We start from the raw sequence: 20,240 nt of genomic DNA, 5'->3' as shown, positions 1-20,240 counted from the left end.
TGGCTTCTGGCATATCTCGCGTTATGACCTTATAACTTGATTACTAAATACCATTCACATAAGATCTGTCCCACAACCTCCAAAAAGTCAGCCGCATCCCTCGGAAAAGTTAACCATAGCAAAACCAAAATATCAGTTTGATACACTCAGATTTGATTTTCCTTCCCTGATTTGGATTGGATAACTTTATTCATTCCGTATTCGCGAAATTTGGTTGTCACAGTCGCAAGAGGGTCAGGATGCAGAAATAGGAAAGACATTTTGGACATAAGTAGATAGATATAATAAGTAGGTTAATAAATAAATACAAGAATAAATAAGCGTGATATATATATATATATATATATATATATATATATATATATATATATATATATATATATATATATATATATATATATATATATATATATATATATAAACATACATTCACACACATATATAAGCACCTATATACATACACATATAAGCACCTATATACACACACATAAGCACATATATACATTCACACATAAGGACATATATACATACACACATATAAGTACATATATACATATACATGCATATATAAGCACATTTATACATACACATACATATATAAGCACATCTATATACATACACATACATATATAGGCACATATATCCATGCACATACATATATAAGCACATATATACATACACATACATATATAAGCACATATATACATACACATACATATATAAGCACATATATAAGCACATATATACATACACATACATATATAAGCACATATATAAACATACATATGCATATATAAGCACATATATAAACATACACATGCATATATAAGCACATATATACATACACATACCTATATACATACACATACATATATAAGCACATATATAAACATACACATGCATATATAAGCACATATATACATACACATACATATATAAGCACATATATAAGCACATATATAAACACATATATACATACACATACATATATAAGCACATATATACATACACATACATATATAAGCACATATATACATACACATACATATATAAGCACATATATACATACACATACATATATAAGCACATATATACCTACACAGATGTACATGCATGCATACGGTAGGTCTTAACACACATTTGATCTAACTGCCAACTTTCCTATCTTTAACTTATTTGTCTCCATTGGCTACAATATACTCCAAATGGATTGGAACATCTATCTTCCGCCGTCCACACGGTATTCCTCAGCAATATTTGCCTAGTTTTATGTCAACAGCGCGTGTTTGACATGCTTGACAACCAAGCACGGGCCTGTCTGCCCGAGCCAGGTGAGCACATTTTTAATCCCCCTCGCAGCAGTTTTAGCGGCTTTGGCGGCGGCGAGCGAGCCAGATGCGGGTTGGCCGTCTTGGGCTCTTCTCCAGTCTTTTTCAAAGGCGAGACACGGCTGCTGATGCGGCTTTTCAAAAGGGTCCTTCCAACTGCTAACGCTGCACTTTTTGCCTAATGCCCGATTGCCGGTCGGGGATGCCGCCATGATGTTTATCTTTGTCCATTCCGTATAGGAAAAGTAGCTTAAAGCGCGGCGGTGGCGGCGATAATCCTTTGGATATTTTCAAGGTTTTTTTGTTGTTGTATTGATTGCAGTTTTTGAGGTGTTCGTTAAGGGTTTGAATCCGACTGCGGATCAATTGAACGACACTGAAGAAAAATGCTGGCTCGACTTAAAAATTTTGCAGTTGTTTATAAAAGTGTTTTGCGGCTACTGTTTAGTACAATGAAAAGGTATTTTTTTTAATGTAGTAGTTAATAGGGGGTTTTATCGATGAGCTTTGTGGGTGTCGTGGTTTAAAAGTGCAAGGTATTCAACTTGAAAGCTTACAAAGATAAACTCAGGATGGGAAATAAAATGTATTGTGTAAGAAAATGTAGGCTTAATGGGCCATCAAAGTTGGAGGCAAGATATCTAATATTGTAGTTAAACTTACCAAAGACATATCTAAAAATTATTTGAAGCAGAGAAATTCTTAGTGGTTTAATCAATTGTGCATTTTATTATGTTATTATTATTTTTTCAATAAATGGATTAAATAAACTGGATTAAAACCCCTGAATATTCCATTTTTTATAGATCTGAAACAAGATTTATTTTAGCATTTTTTTAAATATATTTTTAGATTTTACAATGATTTTTGAACTAAAAAAATGGATTTAAAAATGACAGTTATTGATTTAAAGGGGGAAAAACAGGAAATTTAATATAAATCTATACTCTTCATTTTAATTTGACCCTAAAACAGAAAGTCAGCACTCATGATTTAATTTCCCAGGCCACACAAAATGATGCCTCAGCCCAGATTTGGCCCTCGGGCCGCCACTTTGACACACGTTCTCAATAGTCCGGGGCAATCTGTCTTTTAAAAAGCAACCCTTTCTAGACTCAACCAGAATGGAACCCTGTTCTTTGTGATTGCCAGCATTTCAATAAAATACAAGACTCACCTATGTAGAGCGAAGAATCTTTCTTCTTGACGTGATCGTCGATGTAAGACACGCCCAATGGCTGCACCGGCGTGGCGCCGATTCCCAGCAGAACCTGAGCCCCAATCAGCAACAGGTACATCATGTTGGTGTTGGTCTTATTGGCGCAAAGAGCGTCCTCGGCCCACGGCGTTTCCTTGCCGCTGGCGTTGGTGTTGGCGGTGGCGTCCGAGCACACGTCCCGCCCCCTGTCCGTCCTCCAAGTGTCTCCGATCTCGTACTGCTTGGTCAAAAACTCGGGCAGGGCCGAGAGCAGGGCGCCCAGCGCCATGACGATGCCGCCACATCCAATCAGGCGCGGCCGATGCGCCTTGGCCCCGAAGTAACTGACGAATAAGATGAGCGCTAGGTTGCCCATCTCGAAGCTGCTGGCGATCACGCCAACGTCGGCGCTTTGAAGGTTGAAGCGTCGCTCCAACGTGGTCAGAACGCTTACCTGAAGGGGGCGGAGCAAAAAAAATGGGTTAAGTCAGTGCTTCTCAATTATTTTCTGTACCGAAAATAGCATTTTTTTGTTAAGTAGACCTCTGTATAAGATTGTATCCATTAAAAATTAAAGTTGAAATAGTGTAGAACAGATTTGGAGACTCATTTTATTAAGTTATTCAAAATTTAATGAAAAAAAATTGTGTAGAACAGATTTGGAGATTCATTTTATCAAGTTATTCAAAATTCTAAATAAAAAAAATGGTGTAGAACAGATTTAGAGACTCATTTTATTAAGTTATTCAAAATTTAATGAATACAAATAGTGTAGAACAGATTTGGAGACTCCTTTTATTAAGTTATTCAAAATTTTAAGATTAAAAAAGTGTAGAACAGATTTGGAGATTCATTTCATTAAGTTATTCAAAATTTGAAGGAAAAAAAATGTGTAAAACAGACTTGGAGACTCATTTTATTAAGCTATTCAAAATGTAAAACAATTTGTGTTAGCATATGATGCTAACAGTGAATCAACTATTACTCCCATTTTGATTTTAGCTAACACAATGCTTAAAAAACTGACATTCCGTTGAAAAGCAAGCTAGCTTCACTTGACATAACTTTCAAAATAATTTGATGTTTAAACAACATGCATAATGCAAAACTTATTTTTTACAGAAAAAAATTAAATTCCCAAAGAAGAAAAAATGGTCTAATTTTTTTAAATTTTCTTAGTTATGACTCAAAAGGCATATTTTGGTAAAACTGGAGTAGTAAACCACAACGTTTGGTAGCTTTTAAGCAATTAGTGCCACGTTTTGGACATCAATCACGTCGCCTTAGCGTTGGATCATGATGAAATCAAAAGCGGATGAGTGATTCCGCCCGCCATGGCGTGGCGTGGCGCCTCCTGGCCAAAAGACGACGGCCGTTTTCCATTAGTGGGCCACTCGTCCTTTCATTTCCACGTCTTGAAACGCCCAAACTACTCATTGTGACCTCTCTTCTACCAGCTGTCATTACGGCCGGCCAGGAAAACTGCCCATACCGTGTGAACCGTTGTGACCCGCCTTGTTTCTCAGGCTTTTAAAACAAAAAAAACAAAAATGGGTCCCAAACCGTCCCTGGGACCGACCGCCATCTCAATTTTCCATTTTCCCAGCGGCTTCTCCAAATTGTAACTATAAGAAATTGTGGTTTAACTGTCGGAACATTCTTCTACTGTGCAATGCTTATTTTAGATGGCTTTTATTTGGTCTCTGGTGGGTTTTAGTCGGGCACTGGCGTGACCCGAAACCAGAAAATGGCTGTTTTTAGTTAGTGGAACAACGGGAGCGGTCTATAATATCACTTAAAAAGATCATTGTTGTTGTGGCTTTAATGTTAGCTAAAATAATACTTTAATAGTTGATTAATTGTTGCAAAGATTCCAATAGCAAACTATTATTGTTGTACAAGTCACTTGGAAAATAATGTCATTATGAAGGCAATTGCAAATGGCGTCTTTCACACAAATAAAACAGCTAACAAGCAGAAATCTGCCATTTCTGATATTTTAAGTTAACTGCAATTTTTTTCTAACTATCTTTGTTTTTCAGGGCAGTAGATAAGAGTACATATTTGTTTAAAAATGAATGACGACAGCTGCCTGTCTTTTGGTGTAAAAGTCCCACAATGCAATGCTAATTGTATAGCATTTTCCATTGAAATTTGCTGGGTGCGCTAACAGTCCAAAAGGTACTCCTGTACTTTGTGCAGTAATCAAAATAAACTAATTGACTTAACCTAACATTACCATTATGCATTAAAGTGAAAACAATGCCCGAAATGTTCCACAAAAACTGAAAATTTTGCATTTTTGGCCCAAAAAAATGCAGCCAATCCCAAAACAAATACAGATTTGAACCAACCGCGCCCACCCAGGTGCATTGTGGGAGCATAACATTTTCGGCAAGGTACTTTTTTCTATTTTAAGAAAAGTAGAGGACTGGTCAGACATTTTTTAAGCATAAATATCCAATGCTAGCCAACTGCTTCCACTACTGTAATGACGACACTACAAGCCCCTCCCTAATTTTCCTTCCCATCTCGTTGCCAATAATGGAAAAGTCACCATTTTAGAGCCTGTCCTCAACAAAGTTGAGTGGCCATTAGGAAGAAGGAAGAGACTACATGGACATGTTGTCAAGCTTCCAGCTCAAGAGTGTTTAACATGTTGCTTGGCAACCAAAATAAACCTCACCCAAACAAGGCACCATTCCGACATCACAAGAAGGAAACCAATGTCGTAAAACGGCTTTTTTGTGTGGTTTTGTTTCTTTTTAAACAAACTTGACAATGACAAGCACAACAGAGATTTGGACAGTCAAGTCGAGGTTTTTGAAATGTTTAAAGTTTAGAAGCAAACAACATATATATTGTATTGTGTAGTCTAAGTGGGGTATTGTGTAGTCTAGGTAGGGTTGTCAAATATATCAAAAACAATCACAATACCAAAAGAATCAATAAATTATGAGCTGTTAACTCCTAAAATAATCAATAATTTAAATAATTAGCTGTTAACTCCTAACTGGAGTGTAGATTTAATTTTCAACATGGTTTAAAATACATAAAAAGTACAATATTATATAGTTGCACTAGTGGAACAAACTTATATAAATATAAAAGTCAAGAAAATACATATCAAAAGAGGTTAGTTTATCGCATTGTATTATTATTTCCTTTAGAAATTAAAATATATAAGTATATTATGAAAATGATGCACAGCATTTTACAATATTTATATTTACACAAGTGAAGTAAATTTATCACATTGGACTATTTTTCAATCCAAGTTAATTCACAAATATTAATATTTAAATCTAAATGGTTTGCAACCTTATTTTGGGCTTTACAATGAATGGGCAAAAAAAGTATGTTTTTGCTGACATGGCTTTCATTTCGGAGAGTTTTTGTTTAAAATAATATTTGGATACGCTCTAATTCCCTCAAAATAGTTCTAGATCGATGTGGTATTGGCAGAATCAGTTGCAAAAATATGTGGCGTACCTTAATCCTAGTGCTAATTGCACACCTGTGACATTTGACTTGGCCGTGGCATTGTGTTGATGAGGCGCTCGGTGCTAATTATCAGCCGGCAAAAAAAAAAAAAAATGAAGCCGGCTCGCGCTTGTCGGCGGGCGCCCTGACAGAAAGCACTTTTAGATCCTTTCATCCAATTACTGACTCTTAATGGCGGCGCTTCATCGGCCGAGAACGTCATAGCGAGCCAAAGAGGGGGCGGGGCTTGTTGGGCCAGGTGCACGTCCACTCATTGTTCTTTTAACCGTTACAGTACGTTCTTCCGTATCAATACGCACAAAAGCAGAACCAATGGGAATGACGGTTAATTAGATTAGATTAGATCATTTTCAGGAAATTTCACTGTCACAGTAGCAAGAGGGTGAGAATACAGACACAGCAAAAGACATTTAAGCCTTTAACGATTGAGCTAGTGACCATTTTTAGTCTGTTTTTGTTACATTTAACCTGATAGAACTTTGTACAGTGTTCCCTCGCTACTTCGCGGTTCAGCTATCGCGAACTCAGAGCTTTGCGGATGTTTTTTGGAAAAAAAATACATTGAAACAACATATTTTACAGGTTTTTTTTGTTATAACATGAATTTCACTCTCTCTACACATATTCTATATGGTGTACTGTATACAGGGGGGGGGGTAAAAAAAATAATAATAAAAAATAAAAATTGAAAATTAAAAAAAAAATTGGAATTAAATTCAAATTAAGCATTTTTGAAAGGGAATCCCTACTTCGCGGAAATTCCCTTATCGCGGTCCCCATTAACCACGATAAGCGAGAGAACACTGTACTGTTAATGATGACATTGAAAGTTAATCAAATGGAAATAAAACCTAAATTGAGATATTCAAGCCAAGAAATTCCCACCCAGTTCAAATAGATTAAACGCTTCTTGCTGTCAACATGAGTCCGTGACATTCGCGGTTCCAAAACCTTAAAAAAAATCATATTTCCTGACCCCAAGCGATCTACGATGACCCTTTTTTCGGCACGCTAGAGTAACTATGAGTTTACTTTTGAAGGAAGAGCAGCTTTTTCCTGTGTTCCCAAACAAGAGCATAGTTTAAGAATTTACCCCATTAATTTCCGAGGAAACGGCCTCTCGGAGAATAAACACGGAAAATGCCGGAATGACGAGTTGCGAACCGGCTCCACGTTCAAGGTAGTCTTGACTTTGGGTTACGTTTTAATCAAATTTGTGGCAGTGGAAGAATACAGTAAGGTGAAAGAGTTAACCTTGAAAGACACTGGCGGGACAATCAATAAAATGTTGGCATCTTTAAAAAAAAGGGGGAAAAAGGCAGTTAATCTTGAGATGAAACCGCTTTGAGGTCATTGATTAGTTTAGCTCTTTCATTAAAGGAGCTAGCCAACATTTTTAGTTGGGGGGGGGGGGGTATTAAAGATTTCCACCAAAGGGATGCCGACTCAGGAGAAAAGGACTATGATTATTATGTATTTTGCTCTATATGACTACACAACAAACAATAAAGTGATTATTAGAGATAATTAAAGCCGTATTAAAGATTTAAATTTTTTGTTTTTTTTGGGGGGGGGGTTAAAAGTCAGATGTTTGTAAGTTTCTATTTCCAAAAACAAATTAAAGAATGATCACATTTTTAGTTTGTTTATAATGTGGAACATTGTAAGAGGTTACAGAGGTTTAAATCAAGGTTACCTAACATTTTTACAGCTTTTTGGTCCGCCATTGACGGCAATGTACGTTAAGAGCAATATTTTAGTTTCTTGTTTTTTTTAAGTGATAGTAATTTATATTCTGTGCCAGTCTCTACCAGTTCCAATGGATTGGAAAGTCTATCAGTGTCAGAAATCAAGTCAAATTAATTCTTACTTGCATTAGTGGAATGCACCTTTAGAAACGCCCATGATAAATAATTCTCACTAATTTGACAAAATAATAGTTCTCAAAGCTCTGTATTTTTTTCCATATACACCCTGCCCGATGATATAATAAACCGGTAATGGAAACACAGCAAAACATTTTTTTTTTTTTTTGTGGTTGAATTTAGTTGTTTTGTGTTCATAAATTGTATTTTACTAGTTTTAAGTAGTTTGGACTTGGATAAGTTTGTCTTCATGATACTGTTTTTTTTAAAATAGGGGAAGAATATTGGGAATATTGGGAACCTTGGCAGCACCGCATTACACTGAAAGATAACTACAATGAGAAATTAGTATGAAAAACAATTAGGATAAATTTTCATTAAATTTGATTTTTTATTCCCATTAAAATTGTGTAAATTTGTACTTATTATAGACTATTTAAAAATGCAATGGTGATTCATGGAAAAATATTTTGTATTGGATATATACCTCTAAATATCTCATTTTGCGTCACACTTAGAATGATAAAATAGTAAAACTATTATTTAAGAGTTACTTTCCCAATAAAATGTTATACATCCAACAAAAAACTCAATGGAAGTTACATTTTAAGTATATACAATGCTATTCTCCATGTAATCAACTTTTTGTTGGAAACCATATAGGGACATGACAATGTTGCATCCCCGTCCACCAGCCTTGCACTGGGAGCCCAGGTGGTCTAACCGTCCCCAGACATGTCCCAGCACCCCCCTGTCTCGACACCCTTCAAATCACTCACCAGGTAGGCTCCGACGGTGCCCTGAGCCAACATCAGCGCACATTCCGAAACAAGGAATATCTTAATATTTGAAAAAGACGACGTCTTCTTTCGTGGATCATCCGCTTCCAGCATGGTGGCCCCACTGCCGCTGCCTCCGCCGCCACTCTGGTGCGACTCCCGGTTCTTCTTCACCTGCATACCCGGTCTCCTTCTCCCGTTTGGCGGTGAGCGCTCCTCCGCCGCAGTGAGAGTAGCTACGCCGGCCAGGGCAGCGCAGCTTGCGGCGGCGTCGTCTACATCCGCGTTTACCCTCGTCGTCAAATCTATTGACTCCCCGAAAGAGAAAATTAACGTTGGCTTAAGTCAAGTCTACTCAGGGGAGGCTAAACGGTACTCTTCCGAACTCCTCTTCGGGTCGTTTAAACATCTCCGCCTTCTTTCTCGGTGAAACGTGCGAGCTCCAAAGCGGGGAGGGTTCCACGAGACGACCGTGGGGAAAAGTGACCTCGGCTTGGAGGCTTGGCTCGCCTCTCTGACTCAACTCTTCTTCGGGACTATGCCACGTCTCCCCGCCCACTTGGAGGCTCATACGCCGGACAGGAGGCGCGGCGAGGTGCGGTGAGACGAGGCGAGGCGGAGGCTGAGCTCACTCTCTGGGACGAAAGCTGTCACTACAAGTGCTCCACCCTGGCGACAAGAGATACTTGTATATACAAGAAAAAAGGGAGAACTACTGCATGATAAATGCCGTGAGAGATTAGAGGACGCGCGACTCTGGTGACCAATATAATAGGTTATAAAGATACGCGGAACGTGGCGTTTAGACGCCAAAATCACATGACGCGTACTTATGACGTCAAATGCCGGGATTCAGGGGAACAATAAGTCAGGCAACTTTTTTAGGTGTGTAAAGGAATGTATAATTGCCTACTTAGAACAGTACTATATAATTAAAAAAAACAAAGATATGAAAGGATAATTACGACTAACCCACATGTTTGACAATGTCTGGTGATGTTAACTCATTGGCACCCAATTTGCTTTATAAATGATTTTTTTTTTACAATGACAACACATCATCTTTGGGATTTTACAACTTTCAAATGTTAAATTACAGATTTATTTGTGTTTCAGAAATCACTTCACACTAGCTATGAAACTTTTTAAAACTTAATATAACAGCTAGCATAGCATGGACGCCAATTACGATGACAAAAGTTATACTGTTTTTAATGAAACTGCGCAGTAACTTCCATTTTTGCCTCAGTGTTCTCATTGCCATTAACTAACAATATTATTATGATCACATCGATTTCTTTAACACTTCAGATAAAGGAACATCTTATCTTTGACGCATAAAGAACTATGAAATCCAACTCCGAATGAGCTAAATACAATCACAAAAACCTGTTTACAGTATACAGTGAGTTGTTACCATTATTTCCACTATATACACTATGTTTATACAACATGTTCCTCTCATCTATCTCCCTACTGAGGGTTTTTGTTATGACACTTGAATTCCACCCTGCTAGCAAAGGTGGACATGATGTCATTCTTTGCGGGAGAGCATAAATGTTGTATGCTAGTACTGCAGTATTTTCTGCAGGTGCTTTTCTGCAAGTAGTCTCATGGTTCTCTTCACATTAAAATAAAAGGATGGATATTGAACTTTCACAGTAAAATCACAGGTCACTGATTTCACGAGAACCTTAAATACCCAAAAACCCATATGAAGTCACCTGGAAAAATCCGAAAACGGGCAAAAACCGACAAGTAGCATCGCACAAAGTCCCTTTAAATCAAAAGAAATAATCCAAAACATGAGATTTAATGTGGACCGTGAACAAAAACTGATCCTGACACCCCTGCTTTAACCTAAATGAAAGCGCCTTTGCTTCATAGTCAAACATGTTGCTAATTTTCGACACTTTCTCTTTCGTAACAGCACAATTATTGAATTCAACATGTTTTTCTAACAGTGTATAAATACCCCGTGGTTGTCTGATGAACTCCCGCCCTAAATTTCAATAAAGATGGCTATCGCACTGGAAAGAACAGCAGGCTTTTCAACCAGACCGCATTTAAAAAATGAGCACTGGTATCCCGTGGCTTGATTTAACCCAGAGAGAAAAGTGGAGCATGTTACTTTGGGGGTGCTTGCCCTCCCCTCCCAAGGCAGTAGAGACACTATCACCGCACACTAGCTTAGCGATTGATAGCGGTTTAAAAATAGGCAGGAGTGGCAGAATGATACACTTGGAAAATGGTAGGAGCAGACAGCGGCAGGATATATTTAGACCAGGACACAATTACCAACAAAAAAGGGAAAATAAGCGCTCCTTCAGACCCTTTCTATTTAGAACTTGTTATCTTTTCTGCTTAGAAGAAGTAAACGGCATTTAAAGTGTGAGCCCTTGATTGCTTATTCGCATCAAGTGACAGGTTTCGAAGCAACTTCGCTTCGACCACAGGTGTTAAAGTGGCGGCCCGGGGGCCAAATCTGGTCCGGCCTATCAATTTGTGTGGCCCGGGAAAGTAAATGATGAGTGCTGACTTTTTGTTTTAGGATCAAATTAAAATGGAGAGTTTAGATGTATATATTACATTTCCTGATTTTCCAACTTTTAAATCAATAATTGTCATTTTTTTCTGTGTTTTTAGTTGAAAAATCATTTTGTAAAATCTAGAAAAATAAAAAAAAGCTAAAATCAACATTATTTTAGATCTATAAAAACTGAATATTTAGGGCTTTTAATCCAGTTCTTTTACTCCATTTATATAAAAAAATCTGAAAATTATATCTAAAACGATCCAGCCCACGAACAAACCCGAGTCTGACACCCCTGATTTAGAGTGTTCAACCAGCCTACAAAGCGTGTTTTTGAAACATGGGAGTACCATGAGAAAACCCACAAATTCCCAGAGAGAACATGCAAAATCAACACAAGAAGGACCAACATGCTAAACAATCCAGCTGAACCTTCTCAAAACGTATGACATCACCCCCCCCCCCCCCCAAAAAAAATCATTTTAGCAACTCGCCAAGACGGCGTAGGCGTTTCGCACCCCAACATTAGACGTTTTGCTCTTTTTTCATGGTTGGCAGCTGATAAGAGCGAAGGCATCCATCCGTCATCCGGCGGCAAAGCTCTCATTAGACAGCTGCGAGCCAGGTCGGCAGAATCGGGAAACAGCGGCCCATTAACGTCTCATTTACACCCCCCACACCCCCCAACCCCGGCAGGAAGGAAGCTTTCACACTAAACCCCTTCTTCACAATTCCAAGATGAGAGCCAGATTGGAGGAAAAAGACCATCATGCATTGCAAATGCATCCAATAACCACAACGTGAAGAACATGAAGCCTTTCTGTTGTCTTTAATCAACGAGTCAAAAACAGCCAATCGCACGTCAAGTTTAACATTTTCAACAAGTTTACCTCAATTGCTGCCATTGACTGGGATTGACGTCCATTTGAAGGGGGAGGGTCGGCAGCCATTTTTAAACTCTTTAGGGTCTTCCTTCTGCTGTGAATTGAAACAAAGTGAAATGAAGTGTAATACAAAAAAATAATAAAAATAAATATAAAAAAATAAATATAAAAAAATAAATATAAAAAAATAAATATAAAAAAATAAATATAAAAAAATAAATATAAAAAAATAAATATAAATAAATAAATATAAAAAAATAAAAAAATAAAACGAAACAAAATAGAAAATGAAACTTATTTCTTCAATTAAAAGCCAAAAAAAAGATTTCTACTTAAAATACAAATATATACAACAATATACATAATCTCCCCCTTTTTATATTAAATATATACATTTTTTTATAGTTGTTTATATCCCATTTCTGTATATTTGAATTAATTTTATGTATAATTTTAATTGAAACCATTCTTGGGCAAAGATTTTTCCTCTTTTTATCCTCTCTGCATATTTTATTTTCATAAAACGGCCCGCACATCTGCTTGTTGAGATTTTAAGTGTTGCCCAAGTGTAAATGGGCAAAAAGTCTTGATGTCGGCATGGGCGAGTGAGGGCCTCCAGTGGCAGACAACCTTTCCACAAGCAACATTAGCTCCAATTAGTCAGCGTCACAACCATTGAAACGCCATCCATCCAAATGTCAACATCTAAAATAAGTAAAAGGGCGTTCCGGTTCTGATTTGCTACTTGTACCACGACCATGCGGCCTACGCAGGAAACTGGCAACAAGGGGAAAAGGAACCTCGCCCACTTCCGAAACAAACTTCAACTTCCTTGAAAAGGAAAGTGCCATTTGTGGTTCTTTTCTCCGTGTCTGTTGCCAGATTGAATGGAATCCAGTATATATGAAAGGCTTGGAATACTAGTGGAAATTCATCTGTTTTTATCCATTTATGTACTCTACTTTAGTTCTATGCTTTTTTTTTAATTAAAAAAAAAAGTTTTTCTCAAACTTGAGGCCAAAAATATGAATATACCGTATTTTCCGGACTATAATGCTAATTTTCTTTCCATTGACTGGGCTTGGATTACATTTTAAAGTATGATTTATTTATCTATTTATTTTACTGTGACCACTGATAGCTTGTTTTTATTTGATTTTAATAGTTATCCAAAATATTGTTATATGGCTATTCAGCCTATTGTTCTCCACATGACTACTATTACTTTAATATATGTTATTTCTTTGTTTCTGTCCCAAAAATACGACTTATAGTGCTGTGCAACCTGTATCTTTTTGTGTCTTTTTTAGCCGTTCTAAACAGGTCTCACGTTACTTAGCACGTGTCACCTGACTCGTCCGTCTGGTTGTAGCAGCTGGTTTCTGCTTTGTATCCAAATGACACGATCCCAGACTATTTGCCGGCCACTCGTCGCCATGGCAACCAACCAGGCGTATCCTGATGGCGAGCGGCAATGGGAATTTGTCGATTTAAACTGGGAATGAACCTGAAGTTGGTCAAAGAAAAAGCCAAGAGTGCAATGACTAGACGCTAACGGCTAACCTCACACATGGAGGGTGTGCATGCTAAGCCCATAAGAAGATTTACACCCCGCTGAAGGTGGATATTTGAATATGCCTCAGTTGCCGTGCAAATATTATGCTACCAAGGGGGAAATAACCTGAATTTGAACTTAGGATATTTGAATAAGTAACATGGCGTGGACTCCTGCTGGCTTTCCTGTGTTCGTCATAATGGTTTTCCTGTAGTAATTCAACATCATTGTCAACCATTTTCTTTTGTTTATGATAGCAAAATGTGGGAAATTTTCTTGAAATAACACATTTAGAAATCACTTGAAAGCCTATCAGAGCAACACTTTGAACTAGCATATAACTTTAACAAAAACACTTTTGAGGAATACATAACTTTTCTGAAAAATAAAATTAAAATCCCTGAATAATCCGTTTTTATATATCTAAAACAATGTTTATTTTAGATTTTTAATATATTTTTAGATTTTACAAAATGATTTTATAGTCATTTTACAAAAATGCAAGGCAAACTCTCCTAGTGTTTTCTTAAATTCTGCTGACCTCTAGTGGCGACATGTTAAATTTCACTTCAATTTGATTTTTACAGACAGCCCTTTAACCAATTCCATACCTGTCAACCTCGAACCATTTGTGATCTTACCAAATTTTGTTTTCGCCCTTACATATATGTATAAATACATGGAAAATCTTACCACTTTACTTTTTTGTAAAAAATCACGAACAACAAAATGAAAGTAAACATAAACAAGGGAACAGGAAACGGAAATCACATGGTGAAAGTGTTACAAAACGAAATGTTTATCATGATCTTATTTTTTTAGCCAATCAGAGGCGCCGGTACATATATCACTTGGCAGACATGCGTTTCCGGGAACGATTCTCAAAATCACCGTTTAGCGTACCATTTTCATGTGTACAGCGTACCAATATAAAAATGGGCTTTCAGTTGTACCAATTACGGCGAGAACGTACCAGTTGACAGGTATGCAATTCCTGCTTTAAAACGATAAACAAAAATCTTGTTAAACTCACAGAATGACAATTAAACTTTTTTTTGGGACAATTAATCGTGCTTATAAATTCCTTCCCTTTTGCCTTCAGCTTAGTCTGAAAACCAGACACGTTGTTGTAGTTGTTGTGGTAGTGTACTCCATGATAAGCTCCACCCCCTGTTGCGCAAGCCCGCTTGAAATACGAGCGTGCACGCGCCCAGAGGTTCACAACCGAGTCAGTGTCTCCATGGACGCTCAACATCATGCAAGCAAACGTGGTCGTGATGGGCGCTGAGAGCGTGGGAAAATCGGGTAAGTAAGCCCATTTCAAATTGGAAATTGCCTTATTATGATTATTATTATGATTATTACAATAATGGTGATTCATTATATATATATTTTTTCTATTTTTCTGTCTGATACGTAGCGCTTACAGTACGCCTGCTGACACGGAGATTCATCGGAGAGTACGGAGACATTGGTGAGGGAACACCATTTGGCTGCTCAGTTTTTAGTGCCATTGACGGCAATTGGCGTCCAATTCATTTTTAACTGGGATTGTGGTGTCCGATCCGACATACTGAAGGATGTTCACTTTTTTAGGGACATTAAGTTCCCTTTTTAAGGGTAAAAAAGAAGTGGTCCGGCCCATATTGGATCTAATAGTTGGCATGAATGGGGGCCATAAACCAAAACGACGTTGGAGACCCTTGTGATAGATAGTGTATTGACTTGATATACATTTTGGTGATGTGAAAAGGTGGTGTTTGTGTTTCAGATTCAGTCTACAGTCACAGATTTGTAGTGGATGGACGGGAAATTGCTGTCAATATTTGGGATTCACCATTTTCTCAGGTGAAAAAAACTCGGATTATTCTTAAATAGAAGTGGCTAGTGACAACATTTGGAAATATAGTAAATAAAGGTCATGTATTTATTTTACTATCACTTGTAAAGACAGATTTTTCAAACCTTAGGAAAAATAAGTTTAAATAGAAAATAAAGCTCAAGTTTTGTGCTGGAAAAGTGGATGTTAACATTAGAATGACTAGTAAAAATATTAAATAAAGTCATATGTACACGTTTTTAAATTGAGATAATTATAATGTTTGTTTGTTTGACGCACATTTGCTCACCACAAAATGTTAATATTGAACTCTTTATAAAGCAAATTACTATTTAAAGTAAATTAAAACAAAAAAAACTCACCCTAAAACCCGTCAAGAGCTGGCGTCCAGTTGGCTCCAGCACCCCTGACTCTTAACAGGACAAGAAGTTCAATGTTAATAACATTTCCAATAATAAAAAAAACTAAAAAATAACAATTAAAACATTAAAATGAATAAAAATACTGTTTTTATGACCCAATAACACACTAAAATCTATCAATTTTGTGTCTCAAATTCAATCAATTTATCATGTTACATGATAAATTTCAATTTAATTACTCATTTTTTCCCTGTTTTTTGTAAACGGTTGCAGGACATCTCCATGAAAAAATCCCTCCTGGACAGAAAAGTGGAATGGGCCGACGGTTTCGTGTTAGCATACAGCATCTGCGACCGTGCTAGCTTCAACGCCGTCAGCCGCCTATTGCGCGCCGTCAAGTTGGCCCGAGGCCGCCCCGACGCCGACAAGCCACCCGTGGCCATCGTGGGTAACAAGCGTGACCTCCTACACTGCCGCACAGTGGCCAGCGAGGAAGGACGGCGTCTAGCCTTGGACGCCGGCTGCCTTTTCTACGAGGTATCGGCGGCCGAGAACTACCATGGCGTGTTAGCCGTTTTCCACGGTCTGACGGGAAGGATGAGGGACGCCAAAAGGCCGCCGGGTCTCAGGGGAATCGTCAAAAGTGTGTCTGCCGTTTTCGCCAGACGCCGGACGGACTCTGTCTAGGGCAGGTGGTGTCCAACATATGGCACGTGGGCCGGAAGCGGTACGCTAGAGTGACTGATCCGGTCCTCAGGCTTTTCTTTTGACTTTGTGGGCCATTTCTAATGTACATACTGAATCAAAAATGTTGATTTTATTTTTACATGGGCGCCGTAAAGCTGATTTTTTTTAGAAGTTTAAGCATTTTGTATCCAGAATTTTGTTTTTTAGTCAATGGCAGCCAGTGAGTTCACAAGGAATCTTAAAATGGTTCAAAATTAACAGAAAGTCATCTGGAAATGGACAAGAATGAGATGAAATTGACAAAAAAATACCCGTAAATTGACCTGATTAATGACCAATGAATTTGTTTAAAAAAATCTATTTTTACATGTTTCCAGATCCAAAATGGCATGGATGGAGAATAAAGAATAAGAGTGTTTTTTTCTGATTTCTGAGTCCTGAATATTTGTGCTCTTACTCGTTGGTTAATTCAAGCAAATTATTTACTTGCTGACAGAAACCATGACGTTATGATGCTAAACTGGGACTTTTCACACTTTGTCTAATGAGAAGCGAAGCATTGAACCTTATCTTGCTATTGGCAGCCTCAACAAGGAAAAGTTCTCCTCAAAAAGATTGACTCGGCATAACTTATTATGTATTATTAGCCAATCTCAGTAGGAAGTGCAAGATAGAATTTAAAAGAAAAATGGAAAACTTGTGTAACAGATCTGAAACTAAATTAGCAAAAAATTCAGGTGACTTTAGCTATTTTTTTATTGTAAAATGTAACTTTCTATCTGTGATCAGTGATCCTTCAAATGTGAAAAAATATTTCTTTCCGGATTTATTTTTCTGAAACTTAGTAACTTTATACACTTTTCTCCCATTACAGAAAAAAAATGAAAATATGAATATGCCGTTTGATGAACATTTGGTCACCACAAAATATTTGTAGAGCAAGTAATTATCTAGAATAATTTTAAAAAAAAAACAAACTCACCCAAAAACCCATCAAGAGATGGTGTCCACCCTTGACTCCAGCACCCCCAACCTTTAAGAGAATAAGAAGTTCAATGTTAACAACATTTAAGATTATTAATGTAATAATTAAATGAGAAAAAAACTAAAAAATAACAACTATAACATTAAAATGAATAAAAATAGACTGTTGTTATGACCCCAAAACACACTATGATATATTTATTTAGTGCCAGTGAAAAATGGATTTCACATATACTGCCATTAACGTCTAAAGGCTAATAGAGTTAGCGCTCGCTAACACGTCAACATTGAATCCAATCGTGCTAGAAATGCATCGTATGACTACAAAAACGACAAAATAGCAAATAAGCGAATACTTGTATAACTTTAAGCCACTTTTTAAAATAGATTTAGCCAACAAGGAAAGAAAAATAAATTGAAAATGACCTAAAAAAAAACGTTTTGAGACGATGCTAACTGTCATTCAACAGCTTCCCGGGCAACAAAATGCAATTTTCAATTCAGGTCCTCTCATTCTCTAAATGTCATTAGCGTGGAAGCAACATAATCAAGATATATCGCTTTGCTACACAAAGCAAATAAAACACAGAAAAACAGACTTAGTACAAACCAGCAAGTACTTAAATCAACAATGCCTTTTCCTAATTTAGGCAACTCGCGGTGGGGTTTGGAATGTGTACACTATAAAACATTTTTTTTTAAAAAAGGTGGCGGCTTAATGAGGCTTAACCTCAAGCACGTTTAATAATAAACATGCAAAATGCCTGCTATTCCATGCTAAGGTGAACGGACCCCCCTGCGGCACTTCATCAACTTTCGACGCTTACGTACAACCTTCCCAATTTTCCTCGTGGTGGTCGTTAACGCCGAGTCCAAAGTCGACTTTTTTCCCTACTTGCACATTTATTGACATACTGTAACTCCCGTTGTGTTCTATTTGTCCTCAGAAGCAATTAACAGGGACTATGCACTCTACCGTAATGCCTGTAATAAGAACACCATGTTGTGGTTAAATCAGGGGTGTCTAACTCCCTTTGGTCTGCGGGCCGAATACATCTTAATTTGAGATTAAGCGGGCCGGACCAGTAAACTCATTGCAAAATGACATAGAACTAACAATAAGCCCACTTTTTTTCCCTTTGTATTAGTCACCAATACTAATAATTAGTGCAAAGAATGAGTAAATTATCAAAATGTTTATTAACAGAATTTTCCTTTTACACTATGAACAATATATTATGAATAAGAGAATAATATAAGAACATAAATAAATGTCAATTCATGTTGTCTGCACGTACTAAAACCCCGCGCCCCTAGCGGATAATACAAGAACTACATTTTTTTAAAGAAAAATTCATATTTTTTTTATACAATGCAGCTTTCTTCCCCGGGCGGTACCAAAGCACCAGACGGGCCGGATCCGCCTCGCGGGCCGTATGTTTGACACCCCTGGGTTAAAGGTTAAGGGAGGAGGAGTGATTTACCCAATTTGATAGGTCATTTTCTTTTTAAAATGAACCAAAACAGTGTAAGAAAAAAACTGTTTAAATCCCATTTCACTATTGGCCAGAAATGTACAGTTGTTAGAGAATGACATCATGGTTTTCGTTTGCACACGACGTTCTTTTCCATTTCGATTCAAGGCCAGCAATTTAGTAGTTGTTTTCCAAGAAAACTGAATGTTTCATTGGAAAATGGTTGATACGTGTTCTGTAGGAAATTGGAACAACACCAACGCTGCCAATTTGTAGTCTATTTTTTTCCATCCGTCTGTAAATTGAACACAAAAAAGGTGATGCAGCCTTCTATTTTGTTGTTATAATACGAATATTTTCCTCATAATAGCTTTTACCAAATGGCATGCTTAGCCAAGCCAACTACGAGCACCAGGCGGGGGAAACCCAATCACTGTGCATAAAGGAGACGAACAACCAATCACAACCATTAGGGACAATTTCCTAAATAAAATATCTGAATCACAGACTTATGTTAACTATATTTTGTACATGAATACTAAAATCTATTAATAGCTAGCAAGCCTGACATTTTCAGCCCTAAATTAAATAAAAACTTTGTATGCCAGAAAAATGACGGGACATTTTCGACTTTCAGCATTAGCTTCAATGGCGATAGAAAATAAAGGAGAATTAATTTAATGTACGAATAAAAATGTTTTTATTTTATAGTAAAATGTGGCTATATTTCTAAATCATATTTCAATTGTATGAGGTTATAAATCATGCTTTTTTTATATGTCACAGTAAAGCTTTTATAACCATAAAATAGTTACTGAGAATTGGATTGATTCAGACCACTACTGAAGGCCTAGATGTGAAATTCACAGCCCGCCACTACAATTTTGACTATACTACTACCCTACTTTGCATGTTGTTGGGATGTGAGACGAAACTTGAGCACCTGGAGAAAACCACACATATCCTGCAAAGTCCACACAGACCTGGGATCGAACCCTCGACCACCAAACTGCGAGACAAATGCGCTAACCACTCTCCCAGATAAAATGTTACCAATGATAAAGTAACCAAACAACAAAACTATGCCCAGTGCAAAAAAATCCCGCTTTTAATATTTTCATCCGATAAGTTATTCAAAGCGTTTGAATATGTACTTGAGTTTGAGGTCATCCTCAATGATATCCCAGCATAACCTTAATAAATACTGCATGAAAAAGTTGCACAGCGGGTGGGCCTTCCAGCAAAA

At 37.2% G+C, this 20,240-nt stretch overlaps 2 protein-coding genes across 2 annotated transcripts in view; one reads left to right on the top strand and one right to left on the bottom strand.

Moving 5' to 3' along the window:
• The window catches only part of slco3a1a (solute carrier organic anion transporter family member 3A1a), a 28,312-nt gene extending 18,824 nt beyond the window's left edge, over window positions 1–9,488 (bottom strand). The window contains exons 1-2 of the mRNA XM_077710813.1: window positions 8,675–9,488; window positions 2,506–2,980 (exon numbers count right to left, since the gene is read on the bottom strand). Coding sequence (XP_077566939.1) covers window positions 2,506–2,980; window positions 8,675–8,854 — 655 coding nt within the window. The 5' untranslated portion in view covers window positions 8,855–9,488. The remainder of the gene's footprint in view (window positions 1–2,505; window positions 2,981–8,674) is intronic.
• A 5,391-nt stretch (window positions 9,489–14,879) lies between these two features.
• Window positions 14,880–16,908, top strand: LOC144190127 (ras-related and estrogen-regulated growth inhibitor-like protein). The gene is made up of 4 exons (XM_077710812.1): window positions 14,880–14,951; window positions 15,067–15,120; window positions 15,418–15,494; window positions 16,122–16,908. The coding sequence occupies exons 1-4, from the start codon at window positions 14,903–14,905 to the stop codon at window positions 16,533–16,535; spliced, it is 594 nt and encodes a 197-aa protein (XP_077566938.1). The 5' UTR covers window positions 14,880–14,902; the 3' UTR covers window positions 16,536–16,908.
• The last annotated feature ends 3,332 nt before the right edge of the window (window positions 16,909–20,240 follow it).

The sequence above is a fragment of the Stigmatopora nigra genome, chromosome 2 (genome assembly GCF_051989575.1).
Source record: "Stigmatopora nigra isolate UIUO_SnigA chromosome 2, RoL_Snig_1.1, whole genome shotgun sequence".
Classification (NCBI taxonomy): domain Eukaryota; kingdom Metazoa; phylum Chordata; class Actinopteri; order Syngnathiformes; family Syngnathidae; genus Stigmatopora; species Stigmatopora nigra.
The sequence above is the reverse complement of the archived record's forward strand: the minus strand, read 5'-3'. Positions and strand labels throughout refer to the sequence as shown.